Source organism: Tiliqua scincoides, chromosome 2 (assembly GCF_035046505.1).
Source record: "Tiliqua scincoides isolate rTilSci1 chromosome 2, rTilSci1.hap2, whole genome shotgun sequence".
Classification (NCBI taxonomy): domain Eukaryota; kingdom Metazoa; phylum Chordata; class Lepidosauria; order Squamata; family Scincidae; genus Tiliqua; species Tiliqua scincoides.
The window spans coordinates 94,310,899-94,331,441 of NC_089822.1; the positions used below are offsets into that span (position 1 = coordinate 94,310,899).

Genomic DNA, 20,543 nt, shown 5'->3' on the forward strand with positions numbered 1-20,543 from the left:
CCAGCTGATGGAGATACAATCTTCAGGGTAAATCATCTGCAAAGAGATCCTGGCTAAGATCATCTTTGTGGACAAGAAGGTGAGCAGGCAAAGGGAGGTTGGACTGTGCAAAAGGGAAAATGAATGTACCTTATATGGACATCGGAATAAGTCCTGCTGGGCTGGACTAAAAGTCCATGTAGGCTGCCTTTGTGCTTCAACAGCAGTCAGCCAGGTGTCTTTGGAAAGCCCTAAATAGGCAACAGCACTAAATAGGCAACTCCCACTCCTGTATTTCTTGCTCTGTCACTTCTGGCACTTGGAGATATACTGCCCTTGAACTTGGAGGCTCTATTAAGCTATTGTGGTAAACGCTAAATGAGACATTAAGGTGGAGTGGCAAACTGACAATTCTCTACATAAAAAGTTGCACATGGAGTGCTCTGGGTTGGCCACCCCCAAAATAGATATTTTAATATAGATTCAATATTTATATTGAATGCTGTGGAATATTCCTGATAGTGAAATTTAATTTGCCATAAGACCAAGGTAGAAGAAGAAGAATTTCACACCTGTGTAATTTGTTTGTGAAATCACTATCATATTATATTGATGTATTTTTTACATTTTAAGCCCTTTGGGTATAGGACTATTAACACATAGGAGAGAACACACTAACAGCCCAATCTTATGCTTGTCTACTTTGAAGTGAGTCCCATTATAGTCAATGGGACATACTCCCAGGCAAGTGTGGATATATGCTTTTACCTGGGAATAAGTTTTATTGACCTCAGTGGGACTTACTTCCAAGTAGACTTGCACAGGATTGCGCTATAATCTATTCTGTTTATGTATGCACTCTGAAAATGAATGAATAAATGAATGCCATGATATGGCTTTGTCTGAAAGCTTTGGCTCAGACAAACTCATCAAGGAAGTTTCTCTCAATTGTTATTAGCCATGACACCTAAATGGAACCTCTGTGCTCAGAGGCTGCATACGTTTGGGAACAGACAATAGTCATGACTGTACTGTCATGCCCTGAGCTTTTGGCTGATTGTTATTGAAAACACAAAGTTGCACTAGACTGACATTATTCAGGACAACAGATCTTACAACCTGAATTGATTGATTACAATTCATTAATTGATTAATTAATTGAGATTTACCTGTTACAAAAATCTTTACTGTTGCTGTCTTTTGGAGATCCTGAAGGAAGAGTGAAATACTTTTCTAAAGGGCATGTTACCACTTTCCTACCACTGCAGGAAAATCCAGCTTTAATATTTTTTTTCATTCCCATCACAGTAAACATACAATAAGTGTTTGCCCTTAACCTATCAGCTCCACTGACTAAAATGGCTCCCTACTGATTGAACAGTTTGATGCCCCTGTTGGTTAAAACATACAGCCCTAACTAAGAACCATGGTAGTGCAGGTGAATGGCTTCCTAGCCCCTGCAAACTTTTGAGTAGAAAGCTCAAAATTTGGCCTCCAAGTATAAATACAGAATGAGAAAAATATAGATTTTTTTTTAAATATAAAAAAGCTGTGCCAAGCCATCTGTGGCTAATGTAAAAAAAAAGTAAATAGATGATGCATTGTGTACAGTGTGCCATATGAGCCTTCCATCTGTCATAGGGAAAGTCAACACTCCTCTCGATAGTAACTCTCAGTGCTTAGGAGTACTTGCAGGGTCAAGAAATTTTCCAGAACTTTTGATAGCTGAGCTCTCTCTCCTCTTTCAGATATCATCTTTAGGGACATGCTGCTAAGATCCAACCTGAACAGCAATCTTAGGAAGGCAATTCTGAAGATATTTGGAGAGGTAATGTTGTGGCTTGAGTGCTGGACTGGGGAGATCTGGCTTCCAATCTTCACTCAAGTATAAGCTCATTGGGTGACCTTGAGCCAGTTAACACCTCTTGGCCAAACCTACCTCACAGGCTGCTGTGGTGATTAACCCATTTCTGCCCAGCCCACAGGTGTACACATTTGATCCCTGTTGCGTACTTGCAACGCTGGACAGGAAATGCAGGGATCAGTGGGAAGAATGCCTTGAACCAACTGAAGGAAAGGTGGGATGAAAGTAAATAAAATGTGGATTGCAGGCCATACCAAATATACAAAAATGATGTGCAGGTATGAAACAGCCATCATTGACCAAATGTTTTGATAGGAATGACAGATCACCCAATATTAACTCAAATGCAATGATTTTTCTCCAAAGGAAGTGGCTCATACATTCAGCTGCAAGTCATCTAGCATGGAGAAGCTGAGGCATCCACATATTTCTGTGAATCAGACTTAATGGGGGCTTAACAGCTGGATGCCAAGCACAGATTTCACAAGAGCAGACTTTTCTATCACGAATATGCAGCTATGGAGGAAAGTGTACTAGGGGATTTTTTTTTTTTTTTGCCTTCAAGCAGAGCTTCTCTGGGGAAAAAGTGTGTGTGTGGGGGGGGGGGGATCTAGCTGACCTGTTGCTTTTTCCTCTGCTTAGGGACATTCAAAATGGTTCAGAATACATTTGCTACATTGGCCCCCACCAGAGCAGAAACAAAATTCTCTTTCTTAAAAATTGGATTTTGATGTCAAATTTTGATAACAAAATTTTAAAATTTCTCTATTTTAGGCTTTGACACCTATCTTGATTGGTCCAGAATTTATTAAATGTTATTTGCAGGTAAACTGTCAGCTATTGTCAAATGTTGACTTCTGGTGCACATCACTTGGGATATACCGCCATATGCCACTGCTATTTCAAAAGTGGCTGGGTGCAAAATGATAAGAACATAAGAACAGCCACACTGGATCAGGCCATAGGCCCATCTAGTCCAGCTTCCTGTATCTCACAGCGGCCCACCAAATGCCCCAGGGAGCACACCAGATAACAAGAGACCTCATCCTGGAGCCCTCCCATGTATGATCAAATACATGCAGAGAATACCCTCCATTTTCACCATCAGCATTAATAATAGGAGGGGCTGTAGCTCAATGGAAGAGCATTTACTTTGCATATAGAAGGTCCCAGTTTCAATCCCCAGAATCTCCAGGTAGGACAGAGAAAAACTCCTGCCTAAAAGCCCAGAGAGTTGCCACCAGTCTGTGCTGACAGTACTGAGTGATGCACCAGTTAAAGCAGCCTGCTACAACGCACAAAAAAGGAAAGAGCAAAAAAAGGGGGGGGGAAGATTACATTGGGTTATCAGTTCTGAAATGGCTATGCTCTGTGCACCATAATTAGTTTGCTACGTTATAAAATCACTTAGAAAAGGGGTGCCCAAATCCTGACCTGGGGGCCACTTGCGGCCCTCAGGGACTCCCAATCCGGCCCATGGGGAGTCTCCAGTCTCCAATGACCCTCTGGCCCTCCAGGGACTTGCTGTAGATGCGACTGCTTCAGAGTAAGGGTGACTGTTCGACCTCTCGCGTGAGCTGTGGGCTGAGGGCTCCCACCACTGCTTGCTGTTTCACATCTACAAAGCAGCAGTGGCACCGAAGGAAAGGCTGGCTTTGCTTTGTGCAAGGCCTTTTATAGGCCTTGAGCTATTGCAAGACTTTCATTCATTCATATAAGTTCCATCTCTAATATATTCATTTATGTAAATTTAAAATGTGAATTAATTCCCCCCCCGGCCCCTGACACAGTGTCAGAGAGATGATGTGGCCCTCCTGCCAAAACGTTTGGACACCCCTGACTTAGAATGACTTGGAGTTGGGGCCCCCTGGTATTATACTGAGCTTAGAAGTTTGCATTTGTCTTTTATAACCCAACACTAAAATGGATCACTGCTTTTTCAAGTCTTCTTAAGAGATTGGTCATTCCTTTACTTTTATTGAAGATGTTTATCTGTATGTTCGGACCTAGTGCTGCATTCTTTTCATTTCTTCTTTCTCAGCATATTGGATAAATGAGTTTGGGGGATTTCCCTTTGCTTTTGCTAAAGCAGATCATTTGAAAGTGCTTTCTTTCCAAAATTGGAGCTATTCCACCTTTTACCAGCACCAGGCGAGGGTGTGTGTGTAAAAGTGTACCCTTTGACTTGATGGTTTATTCTGCTGTGGTTGATTTGCTTTAAAAAACAGTTTGTAATTAAGATTCAACTGATCCAAAACTACATTCTTCCAATGTTTATTTCTGTTTACTGTTAGATTGTAGTTTGACAGTAATCTGAGTGCCCATAATTCATCAGATCCAAGATCTAGAAGACTAAGATCCTGTCTAATAACCCAGTCTTAACTAAGAGCCCAATCCTAAACTGGCCCAATGCTGGCTCTGAATTCTAGTGCCAGCTCTTGGTGCAGTGATCATGCTGTAAAGCATGTTTATGACACCCTCGGAGTAGGAAACGGTGGTACTGGGCCCAGCGCCAGCAGAAGGAGGACACACTGCTGCCGGGGGTAAGTGTGACTGGCAGGTAGTGATGTGGCCTCTGGGGGGGTGGGGGGAGGGAGGAACAAGAGCAGAATGAGGACAGGGAAGGGGACGAGATTGGATCATAAACTCCATGTCAGGCCAAAATGCCTGACACGGAGTCTTCTCAAGTCTATGCTGGCAAAACAGCCGGAGCAGGCTTGAGAAGCCCTATTGCGGGGCTTGGGGCTTTCACCGGGGGAAGGAGTCCTCTTCCCCTGAGGAGACCACCGGCTGCTTCCCGTTGCTTGCTGGATACAGTGGTAGCTGCTGCTCCAGCAGGTGCTGGAAAGCTCAGGATTGAGCTGTAACTTACTAGCACTGATGCAGCCGTATCAATGGGGTGCATGCTGCATCCAGCAGTGGAGAACAGTAATGGAGGCAGGGCCAGCTTAGGAGCTGGAGGCTCAATTCAAAACATTTTTTGTGGGGTCCCAGGTTCATAGACAAGGTCTGTAGAACCTCAGAGATATAAATAACATTTATTATAGACTTTATCATTATATGGTAAGAATGGAAAGCAATCGAAACGGGTACTTAAAAAGTGCCAATGTGTTCATAGACCAAATGGATCTAAGCGCATTTTAATATAAAATTATATGCATATATATAAGCCTACACATAAACGAATAAAATGTGTAGATTCTTTGAAAAGGAAATAGTTACAAAACCGCTTGTTCGAGTGAATGTGAAATGATTCAGTAAAAAATATTGATTTTATTTATTGTTTAGAAAAAAATTCAAAATGTGCAATGTGGTGTTGTATTTGACAAAACTAGAGTCGATTACCCTAGCGCAAGGGGTCCTTGCAGGACCCAACTGGGCGCAAATGGTCCAATTGGCTTAAAGCTGGTCTTCCAGGGAGGCCTCCTCAAGGTAAGGGAATGTTTGTTCCTTGTCTCAGGCTGCAATGTGGCTGCATCGGTTAGGACTGGACTGCAAATGATACAAACATACAATTGTTTTGGCATGGGGGAGCTGAGGTGAATTTCTGAGGTGGAACTGGGAGCAAATACGATATAATGCAGCTACCAGTGGTTCTCAATCTGTAGGTCTGGGACCTACCAGTGGGTTGTGACGCAATTTTTGGTGGTTCACAAACACCACCAACAGGGCAGATTAGGCTATATGCATCAAGGGTTAAAGAAGATGCTACTTGGGAGAAGCACTGCTGCCTAACCACCATTACAGCCACAGCCCTTGGCATTTATAAATCAGGCAGCAGCCGCTAGAGCCTGAAAAGTTTGAGAACCACTGAGCTACACAAACCAGTATCATGTGAATTATTCACCAAGAATTGAGTGTATCATGTTGACCTGGTTGATTTTGTTCCAACCTCTATCACAGAAGGTAGACACTGTAAGAGATGCATGGAGGCTGCTGAAAACTACAGCCCCCACTTCTCTTCCATCGGCCCTGTTAACGCCTAGTAATTTAAAAAAAAAAAGACTACAGTACTTTTATTACCAATGCTTAAAAAAAAAACAACTGACACCAGTGCAATTTCCTCACCCTCTGCTGTAACCATACACAGTTGAAATCAGAAATTGCATCCAGTCATTATGCTGAACTGGATATACTGGGGCTGGGCAAGTGGATCCAGCCTACAAAGTAATTTCATAAGGGTCCTACTTAGTAATCAAAGAGAAATTTTAAAAATGCTCAGTGTTTAACTTGTGTTTTATTACAGCACTTTCATGCCCTCCTCAAAAGGCAAAGGACCTCTGCCAATCTGCTTCTTGAGGGAATCTTACAGGAAGCACAAAAAGATAGCTTCAGATACAATCATCGCTACCTGCAGATTTGCTAGCTGCAGATTAATTTATTTGCATGGAGCAGGAGTGCCACTTACCTCACTGTATTCTTGATCTGTTCTTGGCTACCTACGGCGTTGTGAAGGCTTCCGTGGGATCCACGTCTATCCTGAAGCTGCCTGCAACATCCTTGGAGCTATTTGCAGGTGCCATTTTGAAGATCCCTGTGCTATCCATGGGCAACATTTTAAAACTATCCATGCTATTTTGAAGGTCTCAGCTGCACTTGGAGACACTCGGAATGCCAGCGGAGACCCTCAGAAAGCAGTGGAGACCTTCAAAATGGTGCCTGCAAATAGCGCAGATAGCATTAAAATGGTGCAGATAGCTTCAGAATACCAGCAGAGACCTTCAGAAACTAACCCAAGCCATTTTGAAGCTATCCGCACTATTCATGGGCACCATTTTGAAGATCTGTGTTCTGTCTTCACTGGCATTCTAAGGGTTTCAGCTGTTGGCAGGTTAATTACCCCTCCCCCCTGCCCCCACAGGATCAATGACTCCCTATCCATGGATTTGGTATCAGCTGGGGTTTCTAGTAATCTAACCCCAGCAATTAACAAAAATTGACTGTAATTCAGTGCATGTGCTCCATGTCTGCACACAAATCTTCTACTGGTAGGTGCTGCTCATTTCAGAGCACTTGACCATGTGTGAGAGTGATTGCCAGAATGGTGACTGGCAGCTAGAGTGGTCCAGTGCACATTATAAAAGTGGTTATTTCATGCATTCAATAGTTGTTAGGACTGGTAAGTAACTGTCACATATATGACATCACCTTAGAGGCCTGGACCCGGTTACAGATTAATCAATGCTAAATATATAGAATGCTGTAAATTCTGAATACACTCTCTTAACTAATGACTTTTCCAGGACTGGGTTAATTCTCCCTGCTTGGGGAAGCAAACAAGCAGAGCCTTGTCTCCTCGCAGACTACATCTCTGCCCAGCACAGGACAGCCTTCAATTATCTGCCAAAGGACTTTGTGGATAAATATTTGTTCTACAGTCTCAGACACTACCTCATTCCTGTTTGCCCAGGCTCTTAATCCAGTATTTTGAATATTGTGCTTAGGCCATCAACACCCTGAGGTGCTTAAATGCAAATTAAATATTTAGTACAGGCTTCCCTCCTGTGAGTACGTGTGTATGTCCCACTGTTTACAATTTTTCACATATATACTTCCCTCAACAGAAGATAAAACACCACACATCAATGTTCCAACACAGGCCTGGGCAAGCTTGGAGTGCCCCATTTTATGTGAACCCATTATCAACTATAGTACAGTGTGAGAGTAAACCACACAGCAACCAGCCCTTCCCACTTGCCAGCCACTGAAACAAAGGTCAATTTGCTACTGGATGAATGAGAACTTCTATGTTGTTAAACTAGCTTTTTAAAGAGAATTACTATCTTATTTGGACCAACAGACTTTTATCGGAAGGTTATATATTAAGGTTTCAAGCAACAAAAATGCCTAGATCAATACAGATTCTTGAGTTAGTATTTCATTTTGTAATCAGATATTTTATTGAAAGTGCACCTTATTCTTAATCTTGTAGAACTAGTTTTGGACATTACCAACTCATTTAAATCTATATATATGAAAAGTAAGCTCAAGTGTTTGATTGCAAAAGAGGGCTCTACACACTCAGGAGACTGTCTTGACATACATAAGCACATACATTTGTATGTATATGGACACTTTTCTGTTTAACACTTCGGTTTTATTGTTTATGCCAATAAAGGTTTTTGACTTTGACATACATTTGTGAATTCAAACAAGAAGTAAACGGTGGAAACCCCCCAAAACACAGAGGCATACAGAGCATGCTCAGGGTTCTCCAGGAACCACAGAATGTTGAAAAGGCAGCTGGAAAACAAAACCAGCAGAATATGCACAGGGCGGGAGAGAGAAAGTGGTCTGCTTCAGGGTGCAATCCTAACCAACTTTCCAGCACTGGTATAGCTGTGCCAGTGGGGAATGTGCTGCATCCTGCAGTTGGGGGGCACTCATGGAGGCCTCAAGATATGTCAATGTTTGTTCCCTTACCTCGAAGTTGCATTACCCTTATGTCGTTGCTGGAAAGTGGGTTAGGATTGTGCCCACCTCAATCAAGCTGCAGGAGGGCATTACAGTTGCAGAGATACAATGTTTAGTTGCAGGTCTCACATGGATAATAATAATAATAAACTGTGTTGCATGGTATGTGTGCATTTATCTAACCAATGGTTTACAAGTAGTCTTAGCTCCACCATTTACTTTGGGAGTGCAAAATAAGCAACACCAACAAAAATTGGTATGAATATAAAGCCATTTTAATGTTCTGATATTTATATCAAATACTTAGTCAAGTATTTATACATACAGTATTTTATAAACTCAGTTTTAACACAACATATACAAAATTGCACATTGCAGATTACAAAATAATAAATGTAATCTTTTTTCATGTAAACAATTTCAGCACAAGAACGAATGTTCTACAATCCAGAATGCCTATATCTCCCACTTTAGAATGTTCAGCTTCCATTAAAGGTCCTAGTTAGAAAGTGATAAAACCAGAGAATGTCCATGTAAGCCACTACACACAGGGGCACCCTACTGGATGCACACAAGGCAAGTCGCCTTTTCATTTTAAGTGCTCAACACAAAGATTTAGAAATCTGATCCCATTCCCATGGTAAGTCATTGGCAAAAAGCCCACTGTCTGCAATGGCAGCAGGAATTAAATTACCACCTCAAGATCCTGAACTGATCCTGAATTACATAAAGTCATCTAACCACAATTCATGAGACAACATCAACAACTGACTGCTGTTTGGCAGTACATGTTAGGAGTATTGTTGCAAAGATGGATTTAATAACTTGTCAATTACGTGATATAACATTTTATCTTAGTCTCACACATGTGTAGCACAAAATCAAATGGTTTATATTTAGCCAATTAGAAGTAATGGTTGCTGAAAAACCAAGCCTTTATATCCATAATGGTTATTGTAACATCTTCTAGTTCTGTATATCATCAGCAGTGATGTTTAAAAACTCAAGTGGTGCATTTTGAAGTCTTGTGCATCAAATTTCATCTCTGGTTCAATTTCTTAAACATACTGCTTGCCAAAGACAAACAAGTCAGGTTCATGAACTACAGCTCTTCTACTATGTAACATATGTGACCCTAAGCACACTTACGTCCACAGAGGTCAATGGGATGTTCTCACAAATTAACGTCCTTAGGATCTGACTACTATATATTATTTAACAGTCCAAGTAAAAGTGTTTTGTTAAGCTGCAACATTTCAAAAGGGCTCAAAGCTTAGTATTCTTGGGTGAACACCAAGTAACAATTTGCAGTTGTTCTTACCACACCTCCTTCTCTGGTGTTTTCTTCATTACTAATACTAAACTGGACCTTTTTTGCAGGTGCTGAATGTACAGTAAGTGTGAATGTTTGAATCACCATTTCTCTGTTCTGGAAGAGTTTGTTAGTTAATACACAGTAACTAATTCTACGGGAACACCCCTGCCTGAGTTACTCCTAGTCATCAAGTGGCAAACATGCGTGTGTGAACCAGTCTTTTTAGTTCTGCTCCAACAGGTTGAATCATAATTGTATACGGAGATCATTATTGTATTTATGAAAAATTTAGCAAACCATCTATAGTAGGGTTTCTCAAACTGGGGCATCGCAACACCCCAGCCAGAGGGCCCTCGCCTCTGCCCTGTTAAGGGGCGGGGGCAGGGGGAAGGCAGTGACGCGATCCTAAGCATCGCATTGCTCAGGGGGCTGCAGGGACTGGCGTTTACTTACCAGTTCCTGCAGCAGCCTCCTGGGGGTGTGGAGAGCCCTGCGCGACCCTCCACAGGGCTCCCCAGCCTTCTCAAAGTGAAAGTGGAGCAATCGCACTCCACTTCCGGTTTTGCAGAGGTGGAGCGCTATTGTTCCACTTTCACTTTCAGGAGACTGGAAGCCCTGCAGGCACTCATGCACAGCTGCGCGCACCTGTGGGAGTCTGCTGCAGGATTGGTAAGTAACTGCTAGTCCCTGCAGCCCCCTGAGCAATGTGATCCCCAGGATCGCGTCGCTGCCTCCCCCCTGCAAGGACTTACTGCGGTTCAAATTCTCCGTGAGAGTCTGAGAACCGCTGATTTATAGGGTTGATGACAAACAAGTCAAGTGGACATGGGAAAATCCATCATAATAAAGCCTGAAGAAAAAAAAAATCACAGTCCTGTTCCAGAACCTTGGGGCTTGAGTTTACTTTACATGACTTTACTTTCCACCTCTGGTGTATGTTGTCTTGATCCCCAAACCAGCTGAAGTCAATACCAGCCCACAAAAATTACCTCTCCAGTATAAAAGATTTGTAAAACTGAAAGACTATAATTCATATGAATAAATGAACAACATCTTTCACCACTTCTCAGTGGCCTCTTTCCCTAAATTGGTCTTCTGTTCTCTACAGCCACTTCTCAAAAGAGCTCATTTATCAACACCTTGTGAGAAGCATGTAGACCATAGCTGAATAATCTAGAAATGTTCCAACATCAAGGCTCAACAACTGTGGCTTCATATAAGTGTGTGGATTTCCTCTTCAGGAAGTTTCAAATCTCCACACTGGTGTGAAGTGTGCTTTCTACTTCTGAAGTTATGAAACAGAACCTTCAGCCACAAGTTATATATATAGAACTCTATTATGAAATCTCAATTTAACAAGAAAACCTTCTCCACTGAAAGTTATACATTACAAAGCCCAACTGGCAAAGAGATATTTTAGGCTAAGGGAAAAACAATACTTTTCAGAACAGCAAACACAGCCAAAACCTATATTTCAATTGCTAGGCAAACCATCTATTTTTCCCCACAAAGTACAATAGCAGGATAAAAGAGAGAGCTGTTTTAAATACAGACACATGAACAAAAGAACAAAGAAGTTTTTTTTTTTTTTTGTGCTTGTAAGTAATGGAAAGCCAGAGTAATATAGGGGCATCTTGGACTTGGGTTCAAATCCCTTCTCAGCAAAAAAGTTTACTGGGGAAGCTTGGGTCTATTACAATCTCTTGGCATAATCTATCTCTCAGGGCTACAGGGAAGATATAGCTGGATAGTCCTACATCCACCAACCGGAGTTCCTTGGACAAAGGCCAAATTAATAATAATAATTTTTCAGGTTTAACAAAGTTACACACAGTGATTTTGTTGCTCAAACAAATACCAGGGTCTGTAGTGCTACTTCTGATGGCCAAATATATTATAATCAATTTATACCATTAAATTTATACCCTTAACAGAACTGAATAGGAAAGTGTTACCACTTCCAGTCAAATGTGAGGAGAAATAGTATCTCTACAAGGAGGCTATGTCAAACCCTTCTTACCCGGATGTTAGCCTTCTATGTGCACTCAAACATGCAACACTTCCCTGGCAGCAATGCAATCCTCAAAAACATTTACTACTCTGTTTGGCTAAACTATAAACTGTTGTTTGCTAAAAGTGCAATACCAGAACTGGATTTGACAACCTACAAATTCTCAAGATGAGACATACCAGCTACTTTGACAGCAGACAAGCTGTGATGTTATGGCAACATTGCAGGCAGATAGGCTTGTGATAACAGTATAAGTGATGCTTAGCAATACTTCAGTCATATGGTATCTATAGCAACTCTTACATGTATTTCTTTACAGAAACTAAAATTAAGCTTGCACATCAATTAAGAATCATAGCTTAATAGTGTCTAATGCAAAACAATAAAATTCAAGCTGCTTCTCAAGTGCTATGAATAACTCGAAATATGTTTACAATGGCTACAATCCAAAGAATCTATTTGCAACAACCTACTCTCTTGAGTAACAGTGTACAGATACGAACTGCAATACTCAAATCACCAATGCAGAAAATGGCATATTCCAAGGATAGCAGACTTTCTGCGTCACTGGAAAAAGAAGTAGAATTATCATCTGTTCCATCATGGAGTAAATGCTATTTGTCAGAACTCCCCCCAAATAACCTTGCCATCTAAATGTGATTTAACTTCTGAAGTACGATGTGCTTCAATCCTCTGATTTTAGCAAGAGAACACTGGATGTATGACTGTTAACAGTGTTGGCTCACATATTTGCATTCTGCCTGTCTCTCAAATACTCTGGGAGGTATACATGAGGTTTACCCATTTCATTCTTACAAGAACCATGTAAAATAGGTTAGGCTAAGAGACTATGGTTTGCCCAGCATCACTCAGTTAGCTTAATTATGGTTGAGTCAGAAATGGCACTCAGGTAACCCCAGTATAAGCTCAGTCTGTTACTGTTGTCTGGACAGATCCAATTTTGAAAGAGAAAAAGCAGGAATAAGTTTTAGCCACTATCTTCCATAGCATACTGTAATCACCACTCTATTTGCCAACAAAATAAACATCCAGCATCTACAGTAAGTCTTAAACCCCTGTTTAAAACTTTATGAGAAGTTAAAAAATATGACCAAGTATTGTGAGCTCTCTTATTTGTGCCGTGAACATGCAAGCAAAACGTGGATTGAAGATCTAGCTCTAGCCACACTTTACAGGCTATTTGAACAAAGTATTTTTTTCAAGCCTGCAGGGTGTATGGCAGAAGCTTACCCCAACCCCCAAATCTTTGGCAGTACAAAGTCAGTTGTAATACAATTTGTATTGCAACCTAATTATCCAAGTGCTTCATCATAAGTGCCTACAACTTAGCCAGTAAGCATTTCAAGCATTAGGTATGCATAGAAACTATGCATTAAGTTCTTTTACACCCTCATTACACCTTTTGGAAACGTACGCATGCATGCAAACACATGTGCACACACAGATTCTCTCTCTCTCTCTCTCTCTCTCTCTCTCTCTGAATGCCAGATTGGAAATAGCCACATTATTAGTGAATGAAATCTTGGTCAGTGCTCATTCTGCATTTAAAGAAAGAAACAAACAGGTGTCTGTTCAGAGCATCACTGCTAAGTAATGAAAAGAACTCTGCCAACAACTGATGTCAACCTATACAGAAATCACTACATTTGCAGCTGTTGAGCTATGCAATTTCTTACAAGAATAGGCTTAATATTCAACATCAGTCTCAGCAACAATATTGTGTAACTTAAATTGTGTACATTTTGGAAAATTGATTTATGTTTGTGGTAAAATTCAAGAAATTGCAATAATATCTCACCAACGTCCCCACCGGCTTCTGATTCCTTTCCAAAAAAAGTATAATTAAAATGAACTTTGATTATAAGAAGCTAGAGGAAGTTCCAGCAAAAGTTAAGCATTTTTATATGCCACCAATTTTAACAGCAGAGGTTTATATTCAAATCTCTGTAGCCAAAATCAATCCTAGGGCGCAATCCTAGCACTGACATAAGGGCAATGCAGCTCTGAGGGAAGGGAACAAACATGCCCTTACTTTGAGGAGGCCTCTGTGAGTGACACCCAACTGCAGGATGCCGCACACATGGCACTGCTATGCCAGTGCTGGAAAGCACTGACATAAGGGGTTAGGATTGCACCCTTAGAGGACTTTGCTTTGGCAGCATATTGTTTTAAAGTGGCAACATACAGATGAATCTTTACTGATCTGCTTTGATTACTTTCAAATGAAAAGCAAAACACGATCACCATCCGTGGCAACCATTCAGAGTGGGTTAAAGAATGAAAGCATCACAATTCCCATTCAGTTAAGTTGCAATGTTTAACCCATCAGCTCATTTGTCATAACTCAGAAACTTGCTGTGGAAGCAAGTACCGCCCTCTTCATCTAGTGCTATAAAACCCTGTCGCAATGACAGCTGAAAATTAAGCCCACACCTGAACTCAAGCTCCCACCCAAACGATGGAAATACATTCCATTAGAGTCAGAACTATCCCTTCCGTGTGTTAAAAGAGGCACTGGGTGGGAGTTGTGACACATCGTCACTCACTAAGTTAGCAACAAATGAGTCAGGCCTTCCAGTAACACAACCATGTGAATTACTACCTGAATGCTCATATTGGCTGTAAAATGAGCAGGGAAACCAACTGCCAACAGATCCCACTCTCTATTCAAGGTCAAAGACATCCTTTTTCATGGGCAGAGGGCTTTATGTCGATTCTGCAATGGAAGTTACCTGAACCACCAGAACCTGTGGAATGTTTACCTAATGAAGGGCTAACACAGGTGAGTACCATTCAGCCTGGAATTTGATTTTGGGGGTTTTCTTAAAGTTTTGTAAAATGCAGAAGCCAAAATGGATGGATAGATAAAGTTATATGGATGAAAAAACATTTCTTAGAAGGAATGATTAAACCAGTACTAACTGGTAGCTGCTAGACAAAACATATGTAGACTTGGAAGGAGGGAACAAAGACTACTTCTTAATCTGGGGAATAAACAGTCTTGCTGGTCACTAAGAAATCAAATGTGCAGCCACAAACACAGCATTTAAACAGGCATGCAAAGACACTGACATCATTGTTGTTACTTTTACAGAACAATCCTATGCACTCAGAATTAAGTCTCCCCATTCTCCCTTATAAAGTGTGTCTAAAATGGCAGCCTTAGAAAATTACAAAGAACCAGATTACAAATGTGCAACAAAGACTTATGGTATAGTATAGGAGTTGCCGTCAAGTGAAGCATGGTAGGCAAAGGGCCAGAGAGAGACCAGACCGAGAAGGAATCCAGCTGGGAGTTCTATGAAAGACTAGAACTATTCAATTGTAAAAATCCCTACAGGGGTTTAGAACAGCCTGCCTATGTAAACCGCCTTGGATTAAAGTCTGAGGAGAAATCTGACAACCAAAGAAAGGCGGTATATAAATACCTGTATAAATAAATAAATAGTATGCTTAGGGTGAATTCTGGCTTGAGGAATTTTGTGAAGAACGCTTTAAGAAGACAAAGAGACAGGAAATGCAACATTATTGGCAACATTAGCAGAAGAGGCTCCTAAAAGGGCCAACAATCAAGAACACTACAGATATTCACAAAGTACAATACACTTTTGGCAAAGATGATGCAGCATGCTCCCCTGTCAACTGCAACAAACACAACTAAGAAGAAAATTAAATGTTTGTGCTTCAAACTTCGAGACATCCAAAATTATTCTGTTGCCTTTCTAGTGAGGTTAAAAAATAGGCTGCTGGTTTGGTCAGACTCCAATATATGTTTGAGGAGGAAGAACAACAGTGGTGTCTTGGGCCTGAACTTCTTTACAAAAATTTACTATTCCAGAACAATAATTTACTTTGTTTAAAATGTCTAGTCTCACATAATGAGCTTTAAAAAAGACATCATCGTCTACTTTTATCATGAATACTTACGTGGTGATTGAGGGTATGAGGCTATGCATGTCTACTCAGGAGTAAGTTCCATTGTGTTCTATGGGGCTTACTCTCTGGAAGGTGTGGACAGGATTGCAACCTGACAGCCCAATCCTATGCATGTCTACTCAGAAGTAAGTCCCATTATAGTCAATGGGGCTTACTCACAGGAAAGTGTGGATAGGATTGAGCTGTCAGTTGTTAAAAAACACCTTGTTTCCTGACATAAATTAATAGAATTAGAAAAAGATGAATATCTAAGCTGAAGAAAACTTAAAGGGAGAGATGAATCTCACTATCCCAAATAAAAGAACATAAATGAATACAAATAACAGCTAGGGTTATACAGAACTGAGGGAAGATATCACTGATTAAATAATGGCAATCAAAGGAGATGGTCCAATCAACGAAATTAAGTTTTCATCCCCAAGTTTTACTTCTTTGTTCCTGAAAGGAAATCTGCATTATTTCATGTCTGCAGAGAGACGATTCTAATTTTAAAAAGCTCATAAACACCAACTCTATTTGAAAACACAGTAAGTTGAATCTTGCACAAAAAGGGAAACAGGATATTCTCATCCGACTGTACTTGTGTCTAATTATGAAGCAGGGTTGCCATAGCATCTCCTTATGAAAAGGATTCTTATTCATTCTGCAATAGTTTCTTTCTGCATACAGGATCATAAATTATAAAGATTTTTTCTAGGACAGAGTTATTATGGTACTTTAGGGTTTAAGTTGAAAATACTGTAAAGTTACCTTAAATCACAGGACATCAAAAAATTCCATCTGAAGATTTCCAAACTATGCTTTCTACAATGGATAAAGTCAAAAATGATTATCTATGACATGCTTTGATATATTTGCCCAGAAAGCAACCAAAACTACATTCAAAATGACCTGGAAGAAATAGTTTCTATCCCACCTTCAAATAAACTGCAACTGACTTTTCCAATTCAGTGGCTTCTCTTTTCCCTTCCCACCCTGAGAACTAGAAAACACCTTACAATGAAAATAACAAGAAAAAATAGCTTACGTATAGTTCTTCAGGAAAAAAATTGGAAATATCCAATAACTATGAGTTATTCAAAACAATGTACAACAGAATTAATAATCTTATACTTTTCTTTAAAAATCCTGTCTGAGCCCTTTTATGCATAGCACAGAAGTTGCTATACCACCCAAACAGAGCAATTAGAGCTGGAATGTACACAGTGAAGGATAAAGCATTCAATATTTATTCTGCCCAAAACATTTCTGTTATCATTACACGTCTGCTATAAAAATAAAAGGACATTCTAAACAGTTTCAATAAATAAGACTACCAATGCCCCAAATTTGTGCTGGCTTGCACAAGAAATAAAGTGGAGCTCATTAATCTAGGAAAAAAAATGCATTTTCTAAAACATTAGTTTTTCAATAAATAGCAATCTTAAGTGGCACATCTCTCTCTCTCTCTCTCTCTCTCTTGTTGCTGTATTTTAGCACTATTCATTTGTCATGGGCGTCCAATTCCGCCACATGTCAACAAGCTTCAGTAGCAATTAAAACATTTTCACACAGCAACTAATCATTTTCACACTCCTCATTGTACAAAGAAAACACACACTGCCACATTTTATATAATATATACAATAATCTTCCTAGATATCTGATTTTGGCTCTCTCAAGTGTTGAGCAACTCTATAAACATCTCTAGCAGGAAAATAAAGTTGTCTCTCTGTAAACAAGGCAGATTTGGCCCCTACAACCCTCTCAAATTCTCAAGAAATATTTCAAGAAAGCATTTGCTGGCATCATTCTCTCTAAAAAAATACTATGGATATATGCCTTGCAATTTGCATAACACATATGCACCTTACCAGACACTTCACACTCCATCTTAAGAGAATCTACACCCTTAATTAGAAAGCAATAAATAAGCCTGCAGTCAAAAACACTAGAGTTTAACAATCCCTGGTAACCCCCACAGGGAAAAAAATCTATACAGATTGAGCATAGTTCCCTGCCATTGCCTCCCCCCCCCATATCAAGAAAATCTAAATACTAAGATATCAAGAAAATCTAAATACTAAGTCTTCAACAAAGATGACTTTTGTCCACACCATAAGCTCAGGTGGGATCTCTGAAGACATCTTTTGACTTCCAGAAACAACAAAAAAAATGAGTTTCTAATGTTTTTGCATCTAATCTGCAAGGTTCTTTCTTGGCGAGCATGTTATGGGATAGGGGAAGTAGAAAAGTGAGCACATTTCAAGCTGGAGCATTTCTGAAGATCACTAGCTGTAAAAAACCAGCCTCAGGCTTCATAAGATAGATGGAAACGGCATCAACAGGTGTCACTTGAACCACTCTTTCTCCCCCTGGAAGTTTTTGCATTTGCTAACCACCACCATCTGGTTATTAATCACCTCACTGTCACTTTTGTTTCTCAGGCTGTTTTGGCAGCAAACAGATCTATTTGTGGAGATGCCTGAAATGAGCAAGATGTGTGTGAAAAGTTGACTGATGAGCATTCTTGGATAAAAAATAAACTCCCTCACCAGCTGCAGCTTTTCCTTGCCCTTGAGGCACTCTTGCAGGATCTGGTCCCTGGAGCCATCAATCTTTGCTCCCTTCTGGAAGTACTCCGCATGACTCCTCTCTAACTTCCTCCCACCCCAAAAAGTTTCCTTCCGGCAGCTGGCTACTCTTGATGAGGGTGCCCACGGGTGCAGGAGAGGACCCTCTCCCCCATGCCCTCTGCAACTTCTCTGATGCGCTCATGTGGCTGTGGAGGAGCCAGAGCACGTGGAACTGAAGGAGGCTCCTTCTTCCAGGATGCGTGTCATCCTCTGCACCAGTGCAAGGCCAGGTCGTGTGAATCGCCTTCGGCGCAGGGTCAGGGGCTTCAGCAGGCGCTGGTCTCGGGCTCTGTGGGCGCGCCCTCCCTGCCAGGGGTCTGGCCGGGCCCCGAGGTCTGCGGGGGGGCGGCGCCGGCGGCGTTGATGTGGCAGCCGCTGGAGAGGTGGCTCCGGACGCGGCCCTGCAGCTGGGTGACCTGGGCGCGCAGGAGGCTGGCGGTGGCGGCCAGCTCGGCGTTCTGGCCCTTCAGTGCCTTGACCTTCTCCTCCAGGCGGGCGATGCGCTCCAGCTTGCGCCGGCGGCACTTGGAAGCGGCGATGCGGTTGCGCAGCCTCTTGCGCTCGGCCTTGAGGCGCTCCTGGCTCTCGGCGTCCAGCGGGGACAGCGAGGAGGGCGGCGGCGGGGACTCCCCGGAGGACAGCGCGGGCGGCGGCGGAGGGGGCACCCCCACCACCGGCGCCTCCGGCACCGTCTGCGGCTCCTCCAGGGCTCTGCTGGCCGAGCCGGGCGCGGGGAGGCGCGCCACGGCCGGGGGGGAGAAGAAGGCGCCGCCGCCGGACGGGCTGGCCGGGTTGAAGCCGCCCAGGGTGGTGTAGACGGCGGGCGAGTCCTGCCTGGCGGGCGGGCAGCAGGGCGCGCCCTGGTGCTGGCTGGGCGAGAGCGGCGCCGGCGGAACTCCCAGCAACTGGTTCTGCTTGTGCAGGTCGGCCAGAGCCTTCACGAAGCCGTCGGCGAAGCCCTCCTGCTCCTGCGTCACCGGCTGCTGCTGCGGGGCCGGGGGCTGCGGCCGGTACAGGAAGGGCCCGCCGCCTGTGGGTCCTCCGCCGGGGGGGCTGGCCGGACCGGTGAGGCCCGGGCTGCCCGCCTGGATGAGCAGCTGCTCCAGGTCGGCGGCGGCCGGCAGCTTCAGCAGGGGCTGCAACACCTCCGGGCCGCCGCCGACAGGGGGGGCCTCGGCGAGGAGACGGTGCACCGCGGCCGCTCCGGGGCGCAGCGAGAAGGGCCCGGGCAGGGCCGCGCTGGGGGAGGCCGCCCCGACCAAGTCCCGCGGTTGCTGCGGAGGCGGCGGCTTCTTGGCAGCCAGGAGCAACTTGTGCTGCTGCTCCGCCGCGCTCTCCTCGGCTGCCTCAGGCCCGCCGCCGAAGCCCGGCAGCTGCACGAAGTCCGGCAGCAGCTCCAGCCCTTCCTCGCCGTAGAAGGGGGCCACCTCCATCTTCACGGCCACTCGGGCGCCCGTGCGCCCCGCGCCGCCGCTCATGCTGGGTGGGACGGCGCGGCAGCGCTGGGACTTTCCCGCCCTCCAGTCAGGGAGGGGGAGGAGGAGGAGGAGACCGCTTCGCCTCTCACGGGCCGCGCCGCCGCTCCATCTGCCGCCCCAGGGCAGCCGCCCGGGGCTCGGCGCCTCCGACTTGTGGCATCGACGGGAAGAAAACTCTGCTCCCTTCGCAGCCAGAGGAACTGATGTCAAATGGCCTCGCCTCAGCCGTTCCTGCCGCTCCGCCCTTCCTGGCTGCGGCCGGCCACACTGCCCTCTAGGCTCCGGCGCCAGTGGTGGGAGCAGCCCGGGCCGGTGCCTCCTCCCAAGGCTTCCCGCAGAGGGAAAGAGCGCCGCTGCTTCCCAGGGAGGCTGGTGTCATATCCAGGGAGGTGGCCCTTGCGCTCCCCCCTCCACCCCGCGTGTCACATGCGCTCCCTGCAGGGCATCTTTGGTGGCACTAATTCCCCAGCACCACCACCGCCAGTTCTCCTCTGAGAGTTGGTACACAAGCCTTGAAGACAAGTGGCAGCACACGTGCCTGCTCTGCCATCCAGAAGAAAGCCCAGCAGCCTGGTAGGAGTCTGGTCTTTCCAGAAAGAAGCAGAGTGAAATTATGGTATTGTAAGCAAGATGAAAAGACAGCCCAATCCTAGCCACACTTTCCTGCGAGTAAGCCCCTTTGACTCTAATGGGACTTACTTCTGAGTAGACATGCATAGGACACAGGGAAGAAAATAGAGCAACAAACTCCAGGGATAGTAATTTATCCAGGGCCTGTGTAGCAACCTAAAACTTACCCCTATCAGTTTCCCCATCAAGTTGAGGAGCGCTGCAATCCTATACACACTTTCCTAGGATTAAGCCCCATTGAACACAGTGGGAGTTATACCTGAGTAGACACGCATAGGAT

At 43.6% G+C, this 20,543-nt stretch overlaps 1 protein-coding gene across 1 annotated transcript; it reads right to left on the reverse strand.

Moving 5' to 3' along the window:
* Positions 1–16,753: 16,753 nt before the first annotated feature.
* Positions 16,754–19,804, reverse strand: LOC136641439 (transcription factor Jun-like). Its single transcript, XM_066617228.1, has one exon. It carries the CDS (start codon positions 19,631–19,633, stop codon positions 18,422–18,424), a length of 1,212 nt encoding a protein of 403 aa, XP_066473325.1. The 5' UTR covers positions 19,634–19,804; the 3' UTR covers positions 16,754–18,421.
* Between the last annotated feature and the right edge of the window lie 739 nt (positions 19,805–20,543).